Source organism: Enoplosus armatus, chromosome 24 (genome assembly GCF_043641665.1).
Source record: "Enoplosus armatus isolate fEnoArm2 chromosome 24, fEnoArm2.hap1, whole genome shotgun sequence".
In the NCBI taxonomy this organism is placed as follows: Eukaryota; Metazoa; Chordata; class Actinopteri; order Centrarchiformes; family Enoplosidae; genus Enoplosus; species Enoplosus armatus.
In genome coordinates, this window is record NC_092203.1 from 7,523,024 (window position 1) to 7,546,490 (window position 23,467).

The 23,467-nt window shown below is 42.6% G+C and overlaps 1 protein-coding gene across 1 annotated transcript in view; it reads right to left on the reverse strand.

Moving 5' to 3' along the window:
- Nucleotides 1–23,001, reverse strand: part of LOC139307005 (neural cell adhesion molecule 2-like) — a 77,089-nt gene extending 54,088 nt beyond the window's left edge. The window contains exons 1-5 of the mRNA XM_070930962.1: nt 22,992–23,001; nt 20,278–20,352; nt 14,139–14,345; nt 9,473–9,616; nt 7,277–7,414 (exon numbers count right to left, since the gene is read on the reverse strand). Of these exons, the coding sequence (XP_070787063.1) occupies nt 7,277–7,414; nt 9,473–9,616; nt 14,139–14,345; nt 20,278–20,352; nt 22,992–23,001 (574 nt within the window). The remainder of the gene's footprint in view (nt 1–7,276; nt 7,415–9,472; nt 9,617–14,138; nt 14,346–20,277; nt 20,353–22,991) is intronic.
- Nucleotides 23,002–23,467: the final 466 nt, after the last annotated feature.

The window sequence follows — 23,467 nt, forward strand, 5'->3', positions numbered from 1 at the left end:
CCAAGTGATGTCACCTGGAGGACACTCACTCCATGTTGATCTAAAAACAGCTCGGTAAAAAGACGAAAATTAAATATGATACGTGGCCTAAAATCTCATTAAAATGCAGTCTTGATGAAACACAGTTGTGAAGTTGGAGGTGGAATAAAAAAAGAAGACATACTTGGGATAATGAATGGGGAATTCTAATCAAAACAAAGCATCATCGCAGATACCTAATGAACCAAACGCCGCAGTGTACTGTAGTCTTTCTCAAAAGATCAATTACGCTAACGACGCCAGTGTGTATCACTGTGCGAGTGAAAAACTCTTCACGGTGCATCTAAATCCCTCAGTGTTTGATCTATCTGCTGTCTCATGGTGTCTATTTATCATTTAGTTATTGCCATGTGCTAAAAAGCCAATGCATATTTCCATTTTTGTCAATAAAAGCAACACAAAATAGGAAATACAGGCCTGAAGGAGCAGAGACGCATTTCAAGGTGCAGAAAGCTTTTCAGGGATAAAAATGGCCTAAGCAATAATCAAACACTATGAGTCCTTTCCAATAGTCCTGACTCGGCGAGTGAGAGGAGCAAGCATCTGCCTGACATGATAACCATTGATTTCCACGCCAATAGATCTCCATTCTCCAGTGTCCCTCTCTTCCTGTGCAATACACTCCCACACCAGTGAGCCTTGTCGAAACAGCCCTGTTAATGAGACACACTGCCAAGCAGAAAGACTTCAAAAGAGCAAATCAGCAACAGGGTTTAAGCGTCCAAAAAGAATCTGGCAAGCTTTATGAATTCTTCATGTATTAGTCATATTCTTGAAACTTCAGAGGCTCTGTGGAGATAATGTGAGGTTTACAGACATCCCCACAAGCATGAGCGTACACTGCAAACATATTTCAAGATACAAACTCGCTCGGAACCGATTTAAATGCATCCTTGAGGAGCTAGAGGACTTGTACTGCTGTTGAGCGCTAATGGGCTTCAATGAAGTGAGGATCACCCGTGTTTAGAAGTCGTGAAATGTTCTCAGTAAATGTCAGAACCGTGTTACACCTACTAAGAAATTCAGCAAGTGAATGTTTTGAGACAAGACCTTTGCAGGAGTGCTTATTAGGGATTTGTTTTGCCTTCTAGATTAGCACACGAGCTGGAATCAAACCAACCCTGATTTATAATTGGGAATGTAATGTAACACCGTATTTATATTCTCTTCTTGAACAGCCAGCCGTTGTGATTGATGTCGCTGCGAAATAATTTAAGAAATTGTGAAGGACACACCAGTTGTTTCCACTGACAGCTGAAAAGGGGAAAATTGCGGGTCTAGTGTGTGAGTGAGTGAACCGACAATTAAGAGGCTGTACATACAGGATACAGGGGAAATCAGGAAGTTACTCTTCCATTTTGCACCACCATCAGTTGCCATAGAAACAAACTGTGAGTATGGTGGCTAGTGGGTCATCAAAATGGAGAGCACAGAGATGTTTGATACTGATGAAGAGAAAACATTAGGCTCTATTGAAGTTGCAAAATTGCCATAAATATGAGGTATAACCCCATTTTGCTTATTTAATAATCAATCAAATGATTTGCGTTAAAGCACTAGTTGGACATTTTGGGAAGAGTTAGATCAGAAAATCAATACCACTCTCATATCTGTACAGTAAATATGTAGGTGGAGCCACCAGTTGGTTAGCTTAGCTTAGCATAAAGACTGAAAACAGGGGAAACAGCTTTCCTGGCTCTGTCAAAGGTAACAAAATGAATTAAAACATTACGTTGTTTGTTTAAACTGTACAAAAGTAAAAACTCCAGTAACTTCCTGGAGTCTCTGCTGGTTGCTTGGTAACTGGTTCAGGCCCCCTGTAAAACCACAACTTATTGTTTTTAGCTTAAGATGTGTGGTTGGTGGATTTTGTTAGCTTTGGAAAGAGCCAGGCTAGCTGTTTCCCCTTATTTCCAGTATTTATGCTAAACTAAGCTAAACTGCTGCTGACTGTAGCCTCAAACTTAATGGACTGATATACGGGAAGTATTGATCTTCTCATCTAACTCTCGGCAAGAATGCGATTAAGCATATCCCATAATGTCGAACTATTCCAGTTTACAGCATTTCTGTTTGCCAGTGTGACATGAATGTCTCCATCTGATACAGATACTACAAAGGGGACGAAACATGTGTTTGTCTGCCTAAAATATGTCTCATTTCATGGGATTCCCATCAACAGCATGGCAGCATGCTTTTCATTTGTTTCATTGTTACAAGAACAATAATATTACAATCTTTGTTTTTAAGCTTATTCCTCTACATTGTGCAGAGGACAGCAGATGAAAGGCTTACACAACTCCTCTATCGTAACTTTTTGAGATCACTCCCTGAAATGTTCTGCATCCTTCTAGACACTGAGCTGTTTTGCCCTCAGGTTGATTAGCCATTCAGTGGGTGGCCCTCTTCCTCGATACGCCATCATCCTCATCTACGGTCCGCTTTGATGATACACTGGAGACAGGGAGCTGCGGCGGGTCAGCAGAGCTTCATTCGCTGCATGCTTATGGGCAAGAAAGCACTCTTTTATCGACTGACTCATGAATATTTACGACTTTACATGGGGGGGCGCATACAGTAAGCTATTTCAGCCCTGCTTTCACACAATATTATTCTGCATGACTGGTCAAAGCAATGTCTGTAAACACACTGCTGAAGAAGTCAGAGCTGACACTTCTTCTGACAGGCCGTGTCAAAAGAACAGCATGACATATGGTCGCTACAAGCCGAATATAACTCAACTCAGAGGTGGTGATCAAGTTCAATTGTAGTTTACAATAAGAATTAACCATAAAGACGCTGCAGCATTCAATGAGCCAATTCAGTACTCGATTCAGAAATACAATTTTAAACTTTAAAATAGTGTTTGACTGCTGTTTGAACAAAAATGTAATGATTCAAGAGGCAATTTGTCACTTTTATAAATACTATGAAATCAGCAAAGCCATTGTCAGACACAAGCTGTTTTCTGCTTTCTTTTCATCAATGACGGGCTGAATACTCAATCACTGTAAAGTATGAAACTCCTCATGCAGGTTTCACACCGATCTGAAAACTTTTCTGATTGTCTTCCTTTTCCTTGACAGCGTTATTCAACAAGACTTCTGCTAATTGACTCCTTAAAATAAAGTTGGGTAAGTGCCCTGAGGTCGACCTGAGGGCTTCTAAAGGAAGCACATGGAATACTTTACAGTGCTGGCTTCATCTATCTGTCAAATTAAGGGCCTTTTCTCATTCAGACATACTATAGTGTGTGTTATGTAAATGTAACTCTTATTTAACTCCTATTTTCCTGCATGCTTTATGTAAACACCAGGACTCCTCAAACTCTATTGTATGGTTGTAGTTATAGATCTTACTAGTGTTTTATTCATTTTATTTTTACTATTTCGGATGGTTTTATCTGTTTTAGCCGTGAACAGATGTTTAAGTGACACAATCAGACACCTTTAGAGAGTGTACTGTTCTGAAGTCACAAGCCAAAAAGGTTGAGGACCACTGATCTAAGATAAACCTGAGGGATCACGTGTAAAACTGGGATACTGTAGCAGCAAATAGTAAGATGCAGAACGAATGGCAGCACAGAAGAGTCCAACATGCAGTCCAGGATCATTTGTGCAGGAAAGTGTCCAGATTCATCTCCCTCTCTGTCGGCTGTCACTGCTTCTGCGTGGACAAGAATCAATGTCCATCCTGACTTTGGCACAAAAGAGAGTTTTAAGTGCTGGACCTCAGGAGATGAGGTGGATGCCCTGTAGCTGCACCAGTTTAGTCCTCACCCTTTCTTCTTTCTTCCTCCTCCAGGGGTCTCCAGACAGAGAAAGACTGTGTCTGGCTGTTTTATATCAGTTTGTTTATCTTGCCTCACAGCCGTATCCCCAGGCACCACAACAGAGAACAGTTCACTGTCTGCAGCTGATTGATAAAACATGTAGCGCAGTCTGTTGCGCTCATTGACACACCTGAGCCTCCTAGCAATCTACTCTATCTCTATCTGCTTGTGTTCAGGGCCTCTATGTTGTTCGACCTGTCCAGGTTGCTGTCGATACTGTATATTCTCTGGTAACCCTGGTGGCTACCTGTTTGGAAACCCTCTGCTAAGATGGCTCCTCTTGCTCCACCTTGCCCTCATGATGGCAACCCATAGAAAGGGAATAATCCTGGTGAATTCTCGAAGAGACATGCACCATAAATATATAAGCAGTGTTCCCTGCTTCCAGACCTACTAAGATACTTCTTCAGAATAAACAAACGGATTTACACTTCTAGCTTCAGGGCATGGGGTGAGCCTATAGGCTATAGCATAGGTATAATACGGCTTTCATGAACATCACAGACCTCAGTGCACTGAAAACTACGTCCTGGGGACTCTGTAGACTCCTGAGACCAAAGGGGCTGCAGTGGTGCAACAAACAAACACCTGGATGAGAGATTTATCAGTTTTGTGATCTGATCTGGTGAGAAGATATTGGAGCCACTTAGCGCTCTGTATGTCCACCACCTTGTTCTCTCACATATTGACAGAAATGTGTAGAAAAGAAGAGAAGGCAGGTATGGTTAGAGTCTGAGCTGAGTGGGTGACAAAACACATTCTCACTTTCTACAGACACAAGTGGACAGCTCATATTTGCCAGTAGGTGGAATTTAAATAAGTGTCCTTCCCATCTCTGTCACCTTTAGACCAACTCTCTTTTATGCCAGAAGCTTCGCTAAAAGTTTCTCTGGACTGCAGGACGATTGCTGACCTTGGAGAAAATGACTATTTGATATTGTAGGACAACAAACTTCCAAATTTGGCTGTCAGAAGTGACAAAAGATAATAAAAAGAAAAAAGCTCACTCGTAGAGCTGAGGAGAACTGCAGTCGGGTGATAGCGAGAGAGCAATCCTTTGGACTTTACACATTTAAATCGTTGTTGATATAAAAATAATGCTTATGGCAGCTTTAAGTTTAATTTGTGAATTAAAACGTGAGAGAAATTAGAGAGAAGGGCAGCTTTAAGAGTCCATTTTGAATGCACAGAAAACAAAGTCGTTTAAAGTCTGGCACGGCTGTGACAGATGTCCCCTCGCCTTGTGGTGCCATATTGGACAAACTCATTAGTTTCCTGTAAGTACTTTATATATTTCTTTCACATCCAAATGGTGTTTCTACAAATCAGGTTTTGTGTCTTCAGGCTCAGCTTAGGGCACGTCTGAATGTGGGAGTCTTTAGGGATCAACAGAATGCGTCTCCTTGAGGCAAAGTGACGTTCACTTTAATGTGTCTCCCTCAGGGCGTGGCTCCCTCACAGAGGACTCTCAGCAAAGCAAAGCGCAGTCTGTCCCGTCTCAGCGCCGCATGGCAAGTGTCATGTCGCTGCAATAATAGGTCGTGCCTCATTGAGCAGGCTTATTGGATCTTCCTCAGAAGTGAGGTTGGTGTGCTAAATTGAATGCAATTCATAGTTTTTGGGCAGAGGGCTGCACTGCTAATACATTAGGTGAGAGAGAATTACATAGGCAGAGACAATATTGCAGCTGTTCAACCGTTACAAGACGCTCGTGGCCTGAAATCACATTTCAATCACTTTCAGCCGTCTCAGGTGACTCGCTGTAAATGAGGACAAATGCGAAAATTAAAATGACATATTTGGTTTTTGGGCCACAGCCAACGCTAATTGAAATTTTCAATCACACTAAAGAATAAAGTGAATTTTAAAAAAAATCCCACCAATGGTAGCAGAAAGAGCAGACCTGCTATAAGTGTGTCAATGATGAACTTATCGGAGTCAGTGGAGCTGAATCTGTAAAAGCTGAAAACTGTGTTCTGATACTACTACCATGACGACCGCTACTCGTGCTCATTCAACCTGAATTTCCTGAACTTGAGTTCCTGCAGAATCACTGTCTTGACTCAAAACACTGTCGACAAGCTCTGTATTGCGACAACTTCACGTTATAGTCGCCGAGTAACAGGATTAAGTGAACACAAGCTATTGTACTGCATGTGTCTACATATGTTGCAGCAACAGCAATTAGTTACATTAGTTAGAAAATAAAGGGTCCTTCCTTCTTTAAAAATATTACTAATGAATACAAGCTTAACAATGAGACACTGATTTTCTCTTGCAATCACCACGGAGTGAAAGCTGCTCCTGTGTACACTATCCTTAATCAGTTATTATGCTGTTAACCTTGGGCATCTGCAGACTTGAATGCCTTGTAGGCTCCAGAATGAAAAACCGTGAGTGGTGTTCAATTATGAAAACAACAACAACAGCAACAACGAAGCTCGTGTATGCAGAGGGAACTCAATCCCTAATGCATGCTAATCTGTTGACACTGTGTGAAGAGGGGCATGTGTCTGCTTGGAATCTCTCTGCATAGCTTCCGTTAAAGCTCCGTACTGCAGACCAGCTGGGTTTGCTGGAGGTTTCGGTTTGTATTCAATAAGATGTATGCTGATAGTGACTCTGAAACAAGATTGTTTACTGGGCTATGTCACTCTAAGAGGATTACGCTTCACAACAACAACTATCCCGCTGCAGGTTTACAAGTGTTCCATGCAATTTTAAGCTATTCAGGACTTTTTGGAACTTCATTCCTGCGCCTTTGCAGGCCTTACAAGATCAAGACCTCCGCAAGAACATGAGTGTTTGGTTCAAAGTACAGACTGTGGAGATACAAGGATGTAGCACCTGTAAGGTCACCCAGAAAATTTGAAGATTAGATTTGGGTTCAACACTTGCTTTGTCACTTTCTGTAGCCATAAAATACAAAGTTAGAGAAAAGAAAGGGTAGCGCTGAGGTGAGACATACTGTTTCCAGAATCCCTACCAAGAGGACCAACGACAAGAAAGCAGCCCTAGTTTCCTACAAAAAATGTTGACTTTTAGGATTTTGCTCAGTCAAAGTCCACATCTTGTTGCTGACAGCTCCTAGTGGACATTGTTACAGGCCCACATCAAGATCAGTTTGCTAGTTTTGTGTATAACACCTTCAGTTTTCATGGTTATTTCATGCTTACACAGTGCTTGGAGCCTGTGCTACAAAATAAGGGTGTGAAGTCAGACAGGATACAGTGTTTTTTTTTTCTTGACCAACACTATGAACTAAAGGTTTGGATATTTTGGCCCTTGAACCTGCTTTAATCTTAAAATCTGTCTTCATGGACATACGAATCTAAATAGCTGGAGTCTCCCTTGTCTGGCTGCACAGCTGTTTTTCTCAAGTCACGACTCAAATTGTTAACTCACCGTTGACTACCATGGCGATGTCCACAAAATCGATCTCGCCGCGGGCCTCTACGCTGGCCTCACAGCGATACACGCCCTCGTCGGCCTTGGTCACCTGATGGATCTGTAGGTTGTTGTTTGCCAGCACCTGGAACCTGCCTTCACAGCACGGGCGAAGAGGAGGACAGACAGAAAGCCGGGCAAAGACAGACAGACAGCGAGAGGGAGAGAGAGACAGGGAGAGAGAGAGAGAGAGAGAGAGAGAGAGACAGAGAGAGCGAGAGAGAGAGAGAGAGAGAGAGAGAGAGAGAGAGAGAGAGAGAGAGAGAGAGAGAGCGGGAAGAGGAAACAACAAAAGAACAACAGTGTATGATAGAGAGAGAAGCGAGATAAGAAAGTTAGGAAAAAAACAGGAGAAAATTGCCATCTCCACTCTCCAGTAGCTAGACTGTCAATCTTCACTTCAGCACATTTACCTGATAAAGTCCACATAGATAAACACTCACGCAATTACAGTTCCAAATAGTCTCCACTCTCTCCCGCATTGTGGCCACTGCGAGATTGGCCTGGAGTGATGAGGCCTCTATCTCATTTCTCTCAAGCAAAGATATTTATAACCATGCATCGTAATTAGAGTAAAATGATTAAAAAAAAACCTCTTCTTCTCTATGTTTCATCGCCACTGTGGCACCGAAGATTTGAATTTCAATTAAAAAACGTGACAGATTCAAGGGGTCACTCTTTCTAATCAGTGTTCAGGCATGCATTTTGTCTAGGAGGAGGATGGGGAGGTGGTGTAGAGAGCTGTAAATCAGGGAGGAGAAGAAGAGGAAATAATGAATCCTAGTGGTCTATGGTTGATACTATTGCAGCTGCCTTCTATCAGAAAATAATATTAAAAGTGAATCTGTACTCTGAGTGCTCCTCTTTTTAGGAAATGAAGTAGACCACTCTCCCGATAGTTAACAGCAACTGAACAGGGAGTGATCACAGGGAAGAATGGGACAGAATATGATTGACAATGTGACTGTGAGTTGTCGTAGGTGGAGTTAGCAGTTCAAATCTGGATATAGCTCTTTTGAAAAGATGCAGGTTTGCACTTCATCTTATGGAATGTCACCATTCAACTGCTCTATAATCCCTCCCCTCAGTCGCTTGTTAACGTGGTTTCTGTCCAAGTTATACGCCTCCTCCAGGGCTGATGGGCTTTCTATTCAGAGAATTTGATATCCTTGTCTTATTGTGAGTCCGCACAAAAGAAGGAAATAGCATTTCCTAGAGAGCGGTATTTTTGGCACATTAGCGCGTCTTTTCAATGAGTGGGAGAGAATTGGGCCCATCAGGACTCATGAGCAGTTTTTCCTCTCAATAATCAAGTGCATTTGGCAGGTTTACATTCAAAATGTAATCCTTTTGAGATTGCTGCTTACTTTGCAACTTTTAACCATCGTAATCGACGACTGGAATAATCAAGATCAGTTACACAGTTTGATAATAATACCCATCTAATTATATTACATTATATCACAAAGGTCCCTCTTTAAAGGCCATGAACGTTTTTTCTCAATAACATTAAATATTCATCACTAGACTGACAATAAAATTTTAAATTCCCCACAAAACTCCATCTTCTAAACAAATATTCCCATTTAGGCCTTTGGTTTTAGAGGTGCCAATCAAACTTGTGTCTACATTCACTGTTTCTCATAAAAACACATTATGTATACCTGAGAACCAATAAACGTGTTGAATGCATTTCCTTCTTCTGGCAAAGACGATTTTCGGAATAATTTGAAACCTGCATTGTTTACATTCATGTTTGCTTGCTAGCAGTCGTCCTCACTGCCTTTGTTGGCACACTGCTACATTTCTTGGCATGTTACCCGGACATGGACGAGATACTAACAAAACGGGGACCAGAACTCCAAAAACTCCACAGGGTACCTTTAATTTATTTGGATAGTTGTCCTACTTAGTAACTAATTGTATTACAAAAGTCATTCTTCAAAAAAGCTAAAAGAAAACTAATTAAAACAGTAATAGAGATAAATAAGGCAAAACAATTATTGAAACGGCATCACATTTTCACCAAACCACGTCAGGATCACATGACCTTTTGAATAAGTAACTCAACCAGACGTCACCTTCCCAAACATGAAAGAAACTACAGAAGTAAAGAAAATAACGTCATTGTGAAAGAAGGTCATGAAAACTTACTGTGGTGCTCCTCAGTGATCTCTTTGTCCTGGTAGTACCAAACCACCACGGGCACCGGTGAACTAATGACATCACACACCACCTCCGCCGTCTCACCGTGGCGGAACTCCTGCGGTGACTGAACATCCCGAAACGTCAGCCTCTCTGGGAGATCAAACAAGATGGAGATGGAACAGCTTTTTATGTTTTTTTTTCTGCGAGTATTCAGTGCAGACAATTTATTGCAGTTCTGAACATCAAAAGGGAAATAAGAAAGAACTGCTGCACTTTTTACCGTCCTGTTAACTATGACTGTTTTGAGACAGAATTTAGGGTGAAGGGTTTGGAGAAGTTGCTTTAAAATACATTTCCATCCACTTTTCTGCAAGTTGAGTGTTTGCCTTTTCAAGGTGGTTTGCTGGGTAGACATTTAACTCTAATTCTGGGCTCCCTGCACTGACTTCCCGTTCATCTTCACATAGATTTTTGCATGACCAGACCCCTCATAGTATCAAAGATCTACTCAACCCTTATTACCCTGGGCGCCCTGTTAGATCAGCTGATAGTGGCTTTCTGGCCGCTCCCAATGAGTTTTATTCTATTTCACTTCTGTTATTGTTTTAGTGTATTTTATCTTTTTGTGTAACATTGTTAAATAAAGCACGATACATTATTATTGATGGGAGTGGCCTCTATTGGCCACCTGGGAGCATGCATTGCTGACCTCACAAGCCCAAGAACAGTGCCTGAAAAAGAAATGAAAAACTGATTACATTATGAGTTTTGATGGCATTTAAGGCTGCTGGTAAACCATCTGACCTTGCTCCTAATCTTTGATTTTGAAAGATCTTAAAGGCATATGTCTTTGTGCCACATACATAGGTTTCTTTCCCCTAAAAATAAAACATTATTGACTGTTTCTTATTAGGTATAGCTCGCCTGTGGTTGATCATGTCATTATAACAAGACTCCATGCCATGGCTAGTGATTATAATTCGTCCTTAGGGGGGCACCACATTTCATGGCAATCCATCCAATAGTTTTTGAGATACTTCAGTCTGGACTGACAGACCAACGTTGCCATCCATAGATGCAACTGAGTGGCCAAAAACTACATTATTAAGCTGTCATGTGACGTAACGCCTCACAATTCAGACCTGAAGTATTAGGAAACGAAACACAATGTGAGCGCTGGAAATGGAAGGATGGCGTTCACTCACAAAATCAAATAAAACAAAAGCTAAATCCTGCTTTGACTGTTTTCTGGGACACAGATAAGGCGATTCTGGTGAAACAGCACAGGAGACAGAAGGGTGTCCGTTTTGTTCGCTGCCAATCACAACCATGACAAAAAAATCAATGAGCGGAGATATTCTGCAGCGTCTCTGTTTGCAGAATTAGACAAGAACACAGGCAGCCTTTGATTCACTCTATCTCGGTCTCAGGAACACTTCAATAATAGCTTCCGCTTTGAGCCAGTTTGAAGCTGTGTCCTCCCTCTTGACAAACATTTGGTGTTTTGACAAATTACTTTTATGGGGACACTGTTCTCGGACCAGCACTTCTCCACAAACGGCACGTGATCCTTCTTCGAACCCCGCTCTTGTTCGGATAGTCGGCTTTGATGTCTGCCAGGGCTGGCACCGCTAGCTCTGCCACCACCTGCTATCATCTGCGCGCTGTATTGTGAAGGTGTGAATAAATCAATGACAGCCTCCCTATCAGTCCCTTCCGTTAGCGAGGCTTCAGCATTAGCATTTTGCTGTGTGATTTATGCCAGGCTGCTCCCTAAAATGAGCTTTCTCTCCCCGACTGCACCCTCCGCCTGCGAACGTGCCTGGCATCTCAGTGTCTTCATTAACTTCAAGGATGCCTTTGCATATTTTTGTCATTCACTCTGGTAGTTTCTTATCAATTTCCCCCTTATGCTCTTCTTTTTATTTTCAAAATGTGTTGCTCTCCCACTCCCTCCATCTCCCTCTCAGGTTTGAACACTTCTGGTGTCACTTGTTCCTTCTGTTTATATCCATTTCCTTTCTCTTTTGTTGTCACATTGCTCTACAAGAGAATCAGTACGGGAAACATCCTCTCCAGAGTAACACTCTGCTGCACACTTGACACTGGCGAATTGAGAATATACTCAGTGCTCCGGAGTTTCTCTTCTGTGGCTCGCCTACACATCACTGCGAGGATAACTGTCTGATACGTTGATGAGCCAATTTTCCAGGATCTCTGCTAATATTTGCTAACATGCTGGGGCTAATGATGATGCTGTTGTCATGCTAACATTAGCTAATTATCATTAAACACAAAGCACAGTTGAGGCTCATGTAAATGTCATTAGTTTTGCAAGTACTGGTCATTAACCAAAGTACTGGACAAATTGAAATTTGGTAAGTGGACATCAAAGTTAATACAATAGATCTTGAGGGGAACATGAGTGTCTGTGCCATATTTCATGGCAATACATCCATTGGTTGAAGAGACACTTAACTCAAGAGTACAGATGTGAAGCAGATGACCACCAAGATCTTCAGGTTTCATCCTCGAGCAGCTTTTTTTATGTTTGTATGAGGTCCAGGCATCCGTTTTGGATTCAAAACTGATCTGTCACTCTGTGTAGCATGATTATAATGGGCCATCATGGAGATGCCAGCAACTGCTGAGAGGATGTCAACACTTTCCCTCCCACAGGTCATGAATTTCATGTACGACATGTTGTAGCACACCGGCCTCATGCGCCGCCCGAGGAGTCCGCGCCTGCTCCGGCTGTGCGCTGGCAGAATGGCTGGCTGGGGCTTTAGGCAGGTTTTCATCCGCATGCTGCTCATGCAATCTACACCGGGGGACTGAGTGAGTGACGCCCGGTTGCCATGGAAACAATGGTTTTAGGGAGCTGGTTATGTGGTGAATGAGGCGAGGGCTGAGTGGTGGCAGGTGTGATTGAGGCTGTGATGTCTCCTCTAATGGTTCGCTGGGCGAGGATGAAAAAGGCAACCACACAGCAGGTGATGATTTCCAGAGTGTGCATATATAATTGTGTGTGTGTGTGTGTGTGTGTGTGCCTCCTGGAATCAAATCCCTGTACCTTGACGCTTTCTCCAATTAAACTTGGGGAAGACTCCTGATCAAAGTCCCGAGGTATGTGGGTATTTGGGTTATTCACATCTCAGGTTCTTATGTAATCTTTTCGAGTGTGTGCCTTTTGCATGCATTATAATCGTAATCCAACTCCTGTGAACAGAAGGTGTTGTAAGTGTTGAGAAATGTGTCTTTTGTACCTAAACCAGGCCCAAGCAAGGATTGTAGAAATAGATTAATCCGGGTTGTAGGTGAAATGGTCAAAACCAGACTTACTGGGCTGTACTGTAGCTTCTAAAGTAAAGCTGTTCTTTTCATGTATGTGTCAGCTAATCATAAATTAGCATAATGCTGGTTTAATTACTACACAGATCTTTAGCATCCATATTGCTGCAGTCAATTCAATTCAATACAACTTTATTTATCCCTGTGAGTGCAATTGCAATGGTAGGAGCCCAAAGCCTTCGTCATGACCTGTTTCAAACTGGCGTTTTGGGACTGAATAACTTGACATAGGCAACTTTGATCTGTCGGAGGGGCGACTGCTGTCCACAAGTAACCCAAATATCAGTTCTTTCACAGTTTGTATGTGCAACCACAGTAATGGTGGCATCGCTAAAGACCACAACACATAAATGAACTGGCACCTTGAAGTCCAAGTCCACACTCACAAAGCTTTCACCAAATATGAAGTCATAAGTCTACATCTAGATTTAGAGCTGTTTAATTTGATGTTCTGTAAATGTTATTACTGAACATTGAGGTCTAAATGCTGTTTCAAAACGTTCTCCATGCTGTCAGAAGTAAAGTTCTAGTAGAGCAATACTGAATCCTTTAATTATGTATTTGTTCTTGACTTGAAAGTCAGATTTAATATATTGGATACTTTTATCAGCCTTTAAAATACCCACCACATTTTTGTAGTTGTGCAATCTATCTCCCCTGGGTTGCTACGAGCCTAAATACATGGAGGATCTCAGTGTCCCCAAAAGTAGCTATAATTCTGGACCCACATGGTTTTTCTAATACTTGTCCTCAGCAAATCACAGGAATGAGCTGGTAGGGTTTAAGTTGGATGTCTTGCTCAAGGACATTCGAACAGGACAAACGGTGGTTAATTCACTGCCCGCCGAGAGGATGGATCCTGCGATGGGACAGTCCCTGTAAGCACTGAGCCACCCCCACCTCGTAACATTAAGTTTTGCCCAAGAAATAGTGATGGGTCAGCAAGGCAGGTTAGCCTCAGTGCCACATCCCTCATTATGCCTGGCAGGATCTCAGTCCCATGGCATTACTGGCTGTCATTACACTTTAATCACAAGAAGGAGTGTAACACACACTCTCACACAAGCTCACGCACAAAGTCAAAGGTACACATGGACCGAAAATGCACATGCACACAGATAGAGGTAACATTTCGAACAGCTTGTGACTGTGGTGAGGCTGGGAATATGAATAGGCTGGCTATCCCTGTGATCAAACACTAATGTGAGAGGTTTATTCTCTTCATGTCTTCATGTCTAAATCTCCTCAGGAGGCAAACACAGAGCATCTGCAGGTAAATGTGCAGATGTGTATGTGACTGCACGTTATCTGTCGAGCTTACGGTAGATCTCCAGCACGACCGAGGCCTCTTCGGTGTGACCGCTGGCGTCGGTGGCCTGGCAGCGGTAGATACCCGCGTCCTCGATGATGGCGTTGTAAATGATGAGCCTGGATCGTGACGTCTCCGTGTGGAGGGACATTCGCTTGGAGGGCACGATGCGCTCGCCCTGGGGGTTGTACCACTCCAGCCTCACTGGCTCGCCGATAGCTAGGAGTAAGGTCAGAGAGAGATAGAATAAAGTGATTACAATGAGTAAGTTTCACTCTCTTTTACCAGGCAAGGCACGATCATTTAAAAATCCTGTTTTCCTTCCTGTGTTTACATTCATTGCTTAGGAAAGAGATGTTTCCATGATTACTCCCACTCACACATGGGATCTATTCAGAAAGGCTGTTGACATTTAAATGCCTGAGGACATTTATTACTTACTTTGCAACACGTTGCCTCTTGTTGACTTCCACCTGCGTTTTTGTATTTTCCAAACTGGTTCAATAAGTTGAACCTCTTACCCTCCTGTCCCAGGATTATTTGTGAAAATATTGGATTGCCCATTTATTGACATTCACTTGGCATCTCTATGCATGAAGTCAGTCAGCCTGAAAGATGCTCAGCCTGCAGTGTGGAAAGACAATACAGTTTTCCTGCTTTGTGTAGCTAGTGTGACGCTAATCACTCCAATGTACTGTTTCAAATATTTTAGTCCCCTTTACCCAGAACTTTAAAAAGGTCAGATTATAACAGTGTGCCCTGCAAGACTGACGTTGCCCGATCTACAACCCCTGTATGGACCCCTGTATACTTGCTTGCTTTTTAAGGTAACGTTTTGGGCATTTGTGTCCTCATCAAAAAGATCAAACTACAGAGACTGGACAAGACTTGGACAAATCACTAAGACAACATTCTGACTGGTTTACTCAGATTCATTCAGACTTTTATTGTGGAAGAACTTCTAGAAACAATTTGATGATTCAAATACTCTGAAATAAGCTGAGCAGGAGGAACATTTTGTAGACACACATCGTGCTGCCATTCAAATAAATGTCCTATTTTCCTGATGTATTTCACTACAGTTTTACATGTCAATACTAAAGCTTTGCTGCTCGCTTTGGTCCGCTGAACAGCTGAGGACCATCCAACGTTGTTGTTGTTGGAACTTGTCGAGGGAACAGACGGCCTGAAATTATGTGATTATGTCATAATCTTGGATTTACATAGCTAATAAGTCTGTAAAGAAATAGGGACATATGTAGGCTGTAAATTCCAGTCTCATTTCCAAGATTATGCACATATACAAACACACACACACACACACACACACACACACACACACACACACACACAGAGGCACTGAACACAGGAATAAATGGGAGGTCTGATCAAAGGCGAACTTGAACCCTGATTAAAATGGCGTCCATATGTAGATTGTGAAACGTCAACTCATCAGGCTACTGTAGGAGATGATTGGTACCATCTGCAAACAGCAGGTGGCCTTTGCCTGTAAATTCTGCAAATAAACGTGTCAGTGTGGAGGGCCACTGCTCGGCCTATCAATCAGCTGGAGCCTTGAACAGGAGAGGAGATGGGCAGAGGCTGGTCCAGTCCCTTAAAGACAGGTGGCTGGATTTAAATACGCTTACAAAAGACGAGCAGAATATAGAGGGAATACAAGTTTGTGACACCCGTGTGGTGTTTAGCAAAATGTGGCACAGGTACGCCCAGAGAGAGAGAGAGAGAGAGAGAGACAGCAGGCAGTTTGTATGCTCTCTTTCCCCTTCAGTAACTTTCCACAGGATGCCCTTGAGCAAAGCTTTTAACCTCCAGCTGCTCAGCAGAGGGTTGAGGTGGTTCATCTCAAGAGCTCCCAGGCGTAGCTGTGAGGAGGTGGCTTGATTTGGCTGGAAACACATTTGTCCAGCATGTACACTTAGATGAATAGCTTATGACATGAATAATTATCTCTCAGTTTGATCTCAGTACATGAAGGTAAATGATAATAAATGAGCTGATTGTCAAATTTGCCTCCTGATGCCTGCACTTTGCATCACAGGAAAACATGCAGGCTCCAACTCACACCCCAGCATGCTAACACCGATCAGCATCACAATGTTTCCAACAACCATCAGCATCATATCCTTGGCATGTGTACAAGCCATTTTCCTCCTCGCTCTGCTTCCCTTCACACGTGGCTTCCCACCGGAGCCTCGTGGTTCATGTGGGTACTTGTGGGGAAGAGATAAGCGTCTAGCGTCGCTACAGGCATCTCTTTATACCTGTTAGCAATACAACGTTATCACTGCTCACCATTTTACAGTCTGTTGACAGCAGAGACAGCTAAATATGTTGAAGTTGATGCAGCTAGCATGGTGACAGGTCATTTGCTTCACAGATGATCTGAGAAGACAGGAGTGTGTAGCGTGCTGCCCTGTTTTCCACGCTCAGCCCTGCCTCCCTCTGCGTGTCTTTACAACTGTATGAATAGCTGGTGGAAATTTCTGTCAAACCGCTCTTAAAATCTGCATAAGCTCTGGCATTATTACTGATTCTTGGCAAGAGAGGACGCTCACTGACTGACTCTACTGGAGGCAGAGCGGAAAGACAACGACGATCACTTTTCTAGGTGCTAGCGAAATGTCTACACAGCAGCGTGCTGATTGATAGCCGGCTTTCGTTAACTCTGTTTCGGCTTGATTCTGCATTTCACATGGATTTAAACATTTTCAATAAGACCAGGGCGAGCAACAAAGCTTTGTATGTGGAAGGTGTTTCAGACAACGTTTATGATCCTCCTTAGCATTGAGGGAGCAATTTAAAGCAACTGAAATATTGAAGTGATCTAAGCCTCCTGCGCAAGGCAGATTATTGACTAGACGTGTCCCATGGCGCCAAAATTAACCGTGCGCAAACCGAAACACTCCCACGTCCCCACAGTGGCTGGCACCAGAGCCATGGTAGTAATTGATTTCTGTCTACGGGGAAGTAGATAGCAGGAGAGAAACATGAACTGAGCGGGGAAGGAATCACACTGGTCAGCGTGTGTGCAGCTTGACATGATGTCAGAAATATCGGTTTCATATTTATCTCTGTCTACTCTGTGACGTCTGGCCAACGGGTAAACGGAGGTCTACTGGGACAAGTGATGTGACCTACCCTGCTCCAGTTAGGAGAAAACCACATGGAAACATAATAGCTGTTGGATCTCGTTTGACTACTGAGGCTGCCTTTGTGGCTGCCTCTCTGTTTTATTTCGCAGCCAACACTTGGCTCTCTGCCACTTCAGTCGTAGGGGAGGTTAAACACACACCTAAACACCAGTTTATCACCCTCCTTATTTGTTTCGCCAGGAGCTCAGCCCAGTTTAACCCTGATAGGTGACCTATTTTAGATGAGGAAAAGCTCTCGGCCTAATGTGCCTCTTTAAAACTGAATGCAAAGATGAGTGCTTGATGGAAACTACTTTTATAATTAAGTGCTACTTTTCTATGATTCACATTTGTTTTTGCTGACACCTGGTGGTTTCAATGAATATGTACTAAAGAGTAAATACAATCTTTTGAATCTACTTTAGAGTATTTATACTCTATACTTTATTCAGTAATACACAGACTGTATCAAATGTAGTATGAGTGGAGACACCTAACAAATGGAGATGCTTTCATACGCTGGACCAGGGGGCACTGAAGGGTTTGATGAGTGTGAAAATGATCACCATCAGATCTCAACCCAGTGGAGCACCAATGGGAGACAATTTTAACTTCTTTTGCACAGCAGAAAGTTAAATAGTTGTTTGTACTGGTGATGTTAATAAGCCTTTTCCTCCCTTCGAAATGTATCATTACCACTGATCACCATCATCATGCCATATTATCAAGGTGGTAATATGTGGTAATATGTATTAGGACTATATATTATATATATATATATATTAGTACTACAGCTTACTCAACAGACCATTGCTGCAGAGACTGCTCATATCTCTCATGGTATGCATTTACCATAGAGATGTCCCTGACCTTTCCCACAACTATGATGAAAACAAACAAAGTTCACTCGAGGTGCAAGGTGACACAAGCACAAATGCAGTTTTTCTCTCCCTCTCGCAGACCACTTAGACAAAATCTAAAGACAATCTCTGCAGCCGCCCCCTCCCTCCTGCTCTGCAGATCAGCTCACCTGTTTTTTCTCTCTGCCTCACTCGCTGCTTTCCTTTTCTCTTCCTGACCCCCCCTATACCTCCAGTCTCCTACCACGCCACGGCCTCTATTCAAATCTTCACTGCAAAACATCTTTTTAAAGCTTCGCTGGGAAGGCATAAAAACCCCCAAAACAAACTGATTCTGTGCGGCGGGGTGGTAATAAAAGCTAACTCTGCTGAAGGGATGTCTCACATTTTCTTTTAAAAACAAAACTCTATGAATAGATGCCACTGCCACATCACTCTGAGGACGGAGGATAAAAGGGGTTTTGAAAACGAATACTCAACATTTAGCGGTTATTCGACATTCATAATGTTTGTGCACTCTTCAGTCTTGATGGGAGATTTAGTCAACAGCAGACTGAGAAAATGTTTTCTGTGTTTTGTGATCATCCACCGCACATCTGGACAGATTTAACCATTAAAATCACATTACATGTACCTGCATTAAAGCACATCATCGAGATCATCGAGAGTTTAACAATCAAAAACGTACATTACACTTCAGACATCTGCGTTATAAGTGGTTTGATCAGATTATAGGTTAATAAATATTAGGATAATTTCCTAACTGAAACTTTTGTTGTTGCACAATATTTAATCAGGAAGTGTTTAAGGTTTTAAGGGGCTTTAAAGAAAAGTGAAAATAGTTTACACAAGGGAGAAACAGGAAAGATAAGACGAAGAACAGACAAGGATGATACACCTGGATGTGAGACAAGCCTTCTTCCTGCAGGCTACCATGTTGACCTATGTGTGACCTAATTTCTACCTAAAACAGCTTGTTTGAACAACAAAAGTTGTGATTCTTTAGGAAATATAGGAGGTGTTCAATCATTTCACCCCGCTGCCAATTCTTCCTGCAAACTTTTTTAAACAAGAAAGACTTGTATTGAACAAGTTAATTGATTTCACCCGGGTTCTTTTCTCTCAAGAACAACACATTCACCTCTCTGTTCTGCCTTTCCTCACACACAGCCCCAAACCCTGAATCAACAATACAACTGCCTTCTGTTCCTTTCTTTTCTCTAATCCATATTTATGTAGGCCTGATTCATGCAAATGGACTCGGCATCTTAAAGCCAAAAAGTCACTTTAAAAGACTCTTTCTTTCTTTAGATGTTTGCAGGCTCTCTTCGGGTTTCACTGGACGTTTGCTTTTTGCCTCTGACAGGTCTGCGCTGCTTTTCAGCCCACTCCAGTTGGCCTGACTGCTTGTGAATATGGTAAAATCAGGCATAGCACGACTTCCTGTGGTGGAAAAGGGCAAAAGAATGCAACGAGTGACACAGACACTTCCTCCCACACACTTTGACGGTGGACGATGGCTACTTATCTCCCACCTCCAACACTCTTTTGCTTCAAAGCCTTTTTCATTCTTCTCACTTCTGTCGTTTTAGCTCTTTTTACAATAAAAGCATCTACCTTTGCCTTTCAATTTCTGCCAGTATGTTTCCATTCACCTCTATTTTTCTACCCCCCATTCTGTCCTCCTCAGCACGTTAGACCTCCAAACCCCCTCGACGCTCCTCCCCGTGTGTTTCTACTCCCTTGGCTGTTAGCTCCACGCTGAGTGGGTTGGCAGGAGAGAAGAGGGAGCCAGCAGGAGGCGGGCCCGGGCCTGCCAGAGTGTGGTGCCACCCTACCGAGCCACTGGCGGTACGTCAGGTTCTCTGTTATGGCTGAGTGTTGATATACCGTTCAGAGAGGACAATGAGGAGGAGGAAGAGGGGATGAGAGGGGCGGGGGCGTCCCTGTGTGGATCCAGTCATTGCTGGGTCATTCACCATATGGACAGCATGGATAGTGTTGTGCTCACTGTCACACAAACAACAAACAGACTTCACAAGCGCCAATTTAAGACCCCCTGCTGCCTCTCTGACCTGGCTCGAAACATACATGAATGCAGTTCATCCACATGAAAACAATAACGTGTGGCATTTGTACCTGTGCAGATGAAGAACTTGGACTCTCCCACACTTAGCTCCACTTTGTTCAAGGATATGGACACCTGCAGCGCGGCTGTAACAGAGAACGAAAGAGGGAGGGAGAAAGATAGAAAGAGAAAACAGACAGAAAGAGAGGGGGATGGATTAGTTACTGCAGTCGTAAGAATACAAAACACAAGGATTTTCATCATTTGCTGACTGGAGAGACATAATAATACAAAACTGCTTTCAAATAGCATCAGCTTCTTTAGCATTGTGGCTCATTTTCCTTCTTTGTACCATTTTTATATCATCCGAGTACCATTTTCTATTGTATGTCACCATTTACTGCATTTGCGTGGAAGGCAGTGTGCGGCTTACATCCAAATATCCTTTCTATATAAATAAGAAGCTTCGAAGAAATCACCCACATTTGCAGCTACTGCATGCATAAGACACATTGTCCCTGCTGAAAAGAACAATTTATATATTTTTATCCAAACTTTAGCTGCTTTCAAAGTTACTGTTCAACAGAACAACTGAGCTATTTCACCATATAAAGCTCTGATTTGCTTGATACCTTCTATGAGGCAAAAGGCTGTTTGTGACAAGCTTGTCAGTTTCACAATGAATGGGATTCTTTCAGCCTGAGGTAATGGTATTTGCAGTTATCACCCTTGACAATGGTATATGCATTGAACAACTGTGGGATGGGAATTTAAGAAGCAGAGAAATAGCAGAGATCGGTAAATAACTCCATAATGCTGGTATTTTCCTTTGGAGACAAAAACTTGTCATGCAAGGTTCTTTACATCGTCAATAACAAATTCTACCATGTTTTATTACAGAGAAAAGGTAACCAGAAATGTCGCTGGAAGACATCCATTCAACTAATGACACAGTAAAAATGGACAAAAAACTTGCAGTCGGTGGCAGTGCCATAAAATTTGCAGAGTCAAGCTACAATCGAAGGCCATTTGTCTGTGCTGGTCTATTGTAAGCGCCACTATAACGCCACACAATGGGGGCCCGGTGGAAGTTTTGTAAGGCTGAAGTAAAAGGTAGTTAGCTGAAAAAGAGTGTGCATGATCTTGGCAGACGTGAATTTGTCAAATGGGAAAAAGAGCCAGAAAGGAAGAGAGAGGAGTTGAAGCTACGAACAGAATCAGACAAAGACAGGGAGTGTGTGAATGGCAGCACAGCGAGATGGAGCTGAGAATGTGTCTAGATGTCTAATGTGATGAGTAATGATTGGCAACTCAGTGGGGAGAGGGTCATTTTTAGGCCAGAGCCTCTCGACGCAGCGGTAGTCTCGCCACAGCACTGAGCGAAGCGAGATATTTGATGAGCCTGTCATATCTGAGCTCCTCATTCTTAGCCCTCAGAGCTGCGAGTCTAGTAAGGCTCAAACTCCAACCACACACACACATATTCACACACAAACGCTGTATAATACTCTAATGGATGTTAATTCTCTCTACAACGCTGGAAACCTAACAGTGGAGCTCAGGGCGCCTGTCAATAATTGGGGAAATGATGAAATGATTATCTGCAGCTTCTCGGGGGAAGATGGCTGCAGCCAACAGCAGCAGCACACTGAAGCTGCTCTCCAGCAGTTATCACTGGGAGCCATCTGTCGTGAACCAAGCTGCCCATAGATGGCAGTAGAGGGGCACTGCCACCTTCGCCTGAGGAGACTGCATGGTGAGGTTGAGGAGCTGCCTTATCAATGTGTTTGATCAATTCTGCTGTCACCAGCAGAGGCCCAGGGACACAAACACGCACACACATTAAAGTCTTCAGACATCAACACATGAAGCCACACACATATTTTTCACCACCATCTGCAATTAGTGAGCAGCTCCTCAACTTACTTTGTGCTTTGCATTGTGGGAGAATAATACCCATCGACAGCAACAACTTTGAGTATACTCTAATTTTCTCATGTAAACACATTATATGCTCTAAACTTGCTTAGAATAAGTATAAAACTGAGATACAGATATATCTATATATATCCACACACACACACACACACACACACACACACACACTTAGTGTTTCAAATGAATGCAAACACTGTTCTGGCGTTGATTAATCATGTCTATTTAACCTGGTGCCCTTCCACACTGCCTGCCCCTGACTTAAGGCAGATTCCAATCAGCGCTTCAAGTAGTTTAGTGGTTTTCCATTATTAATTGATCCCGCTCTGTTCATGCTGTATGTGATTGATCACGTAATAAGTTGCTCACAAAACGCAGCACGCACAAAGAGAAATGGCTTTTTCTGTGCTGCCGCGGCCGTTGCTGTGAATCATATAATTAAGATCAACCTGGAAAATATATCCGTTCAGTTGGCATTTTTAAGCTGACATACACAACAGTCCCCACAGCGAATATGCATTGACATTTTAATGAGAATGCTGACTGGATTTGAAATATGACACAGGAGAATTTGTTTATTCAACACTGTCTTGCCTGGTGGGCACACAAAGAGACATGCTAATTATATCAATTTTCAGAAATGGAATGTTTTCGGTTTTCGGCTGCGTTCACCTGCTTATTACAGAGCGTGGGTCAATATGTTATGAGCCTGGTAGCAATTATCTGCTCCAATTATTAGCTTCTCTGAGAAGCATCGGAGACAAGCAAAATAAGACAACAGACAATACCACTGATTGCCATTTGTGATGTGTCTGAGATAGTTGATAACATACACCACTTGCTCACTCACCCGACAACATTGGACTTGAGTAATTCCAGCATCAATTAAGGAATCTCAAATAAAAAGAAACATTTCAGCCCTTTTTCAAACCTCAATGTTTTATATTTAACTAACCAGCTTGAAGCAAGAGGAAAAACAAACACATTTTTACTCTTACAAATGAAAAGTTAAATCATATGAGTAAAACGCAGCCTTGCTCAGTTCAATACACTTGGTGATTTTCATGCTACAGCCTTACATGGTCTGACCGGTAGCTAATTTTAGCTGCTAATGTTGACTGTTAGCAACCTTTAGACAGATATGGTTGTGTGACATTTCTGAGACAGTTTGCTGACTTTATGTCTCTTCCAGAAGTTTAGGCTGGCTAACTTTAACTAACCTCAGCAAACTTTAGGCGGATATTGCTGTGTGACTGACATTACTGGGAGAGTTCGCTGACTTTATGACTCTTCTACTCTTCCAGAAGTTTAGGTTAGCTAACTTTA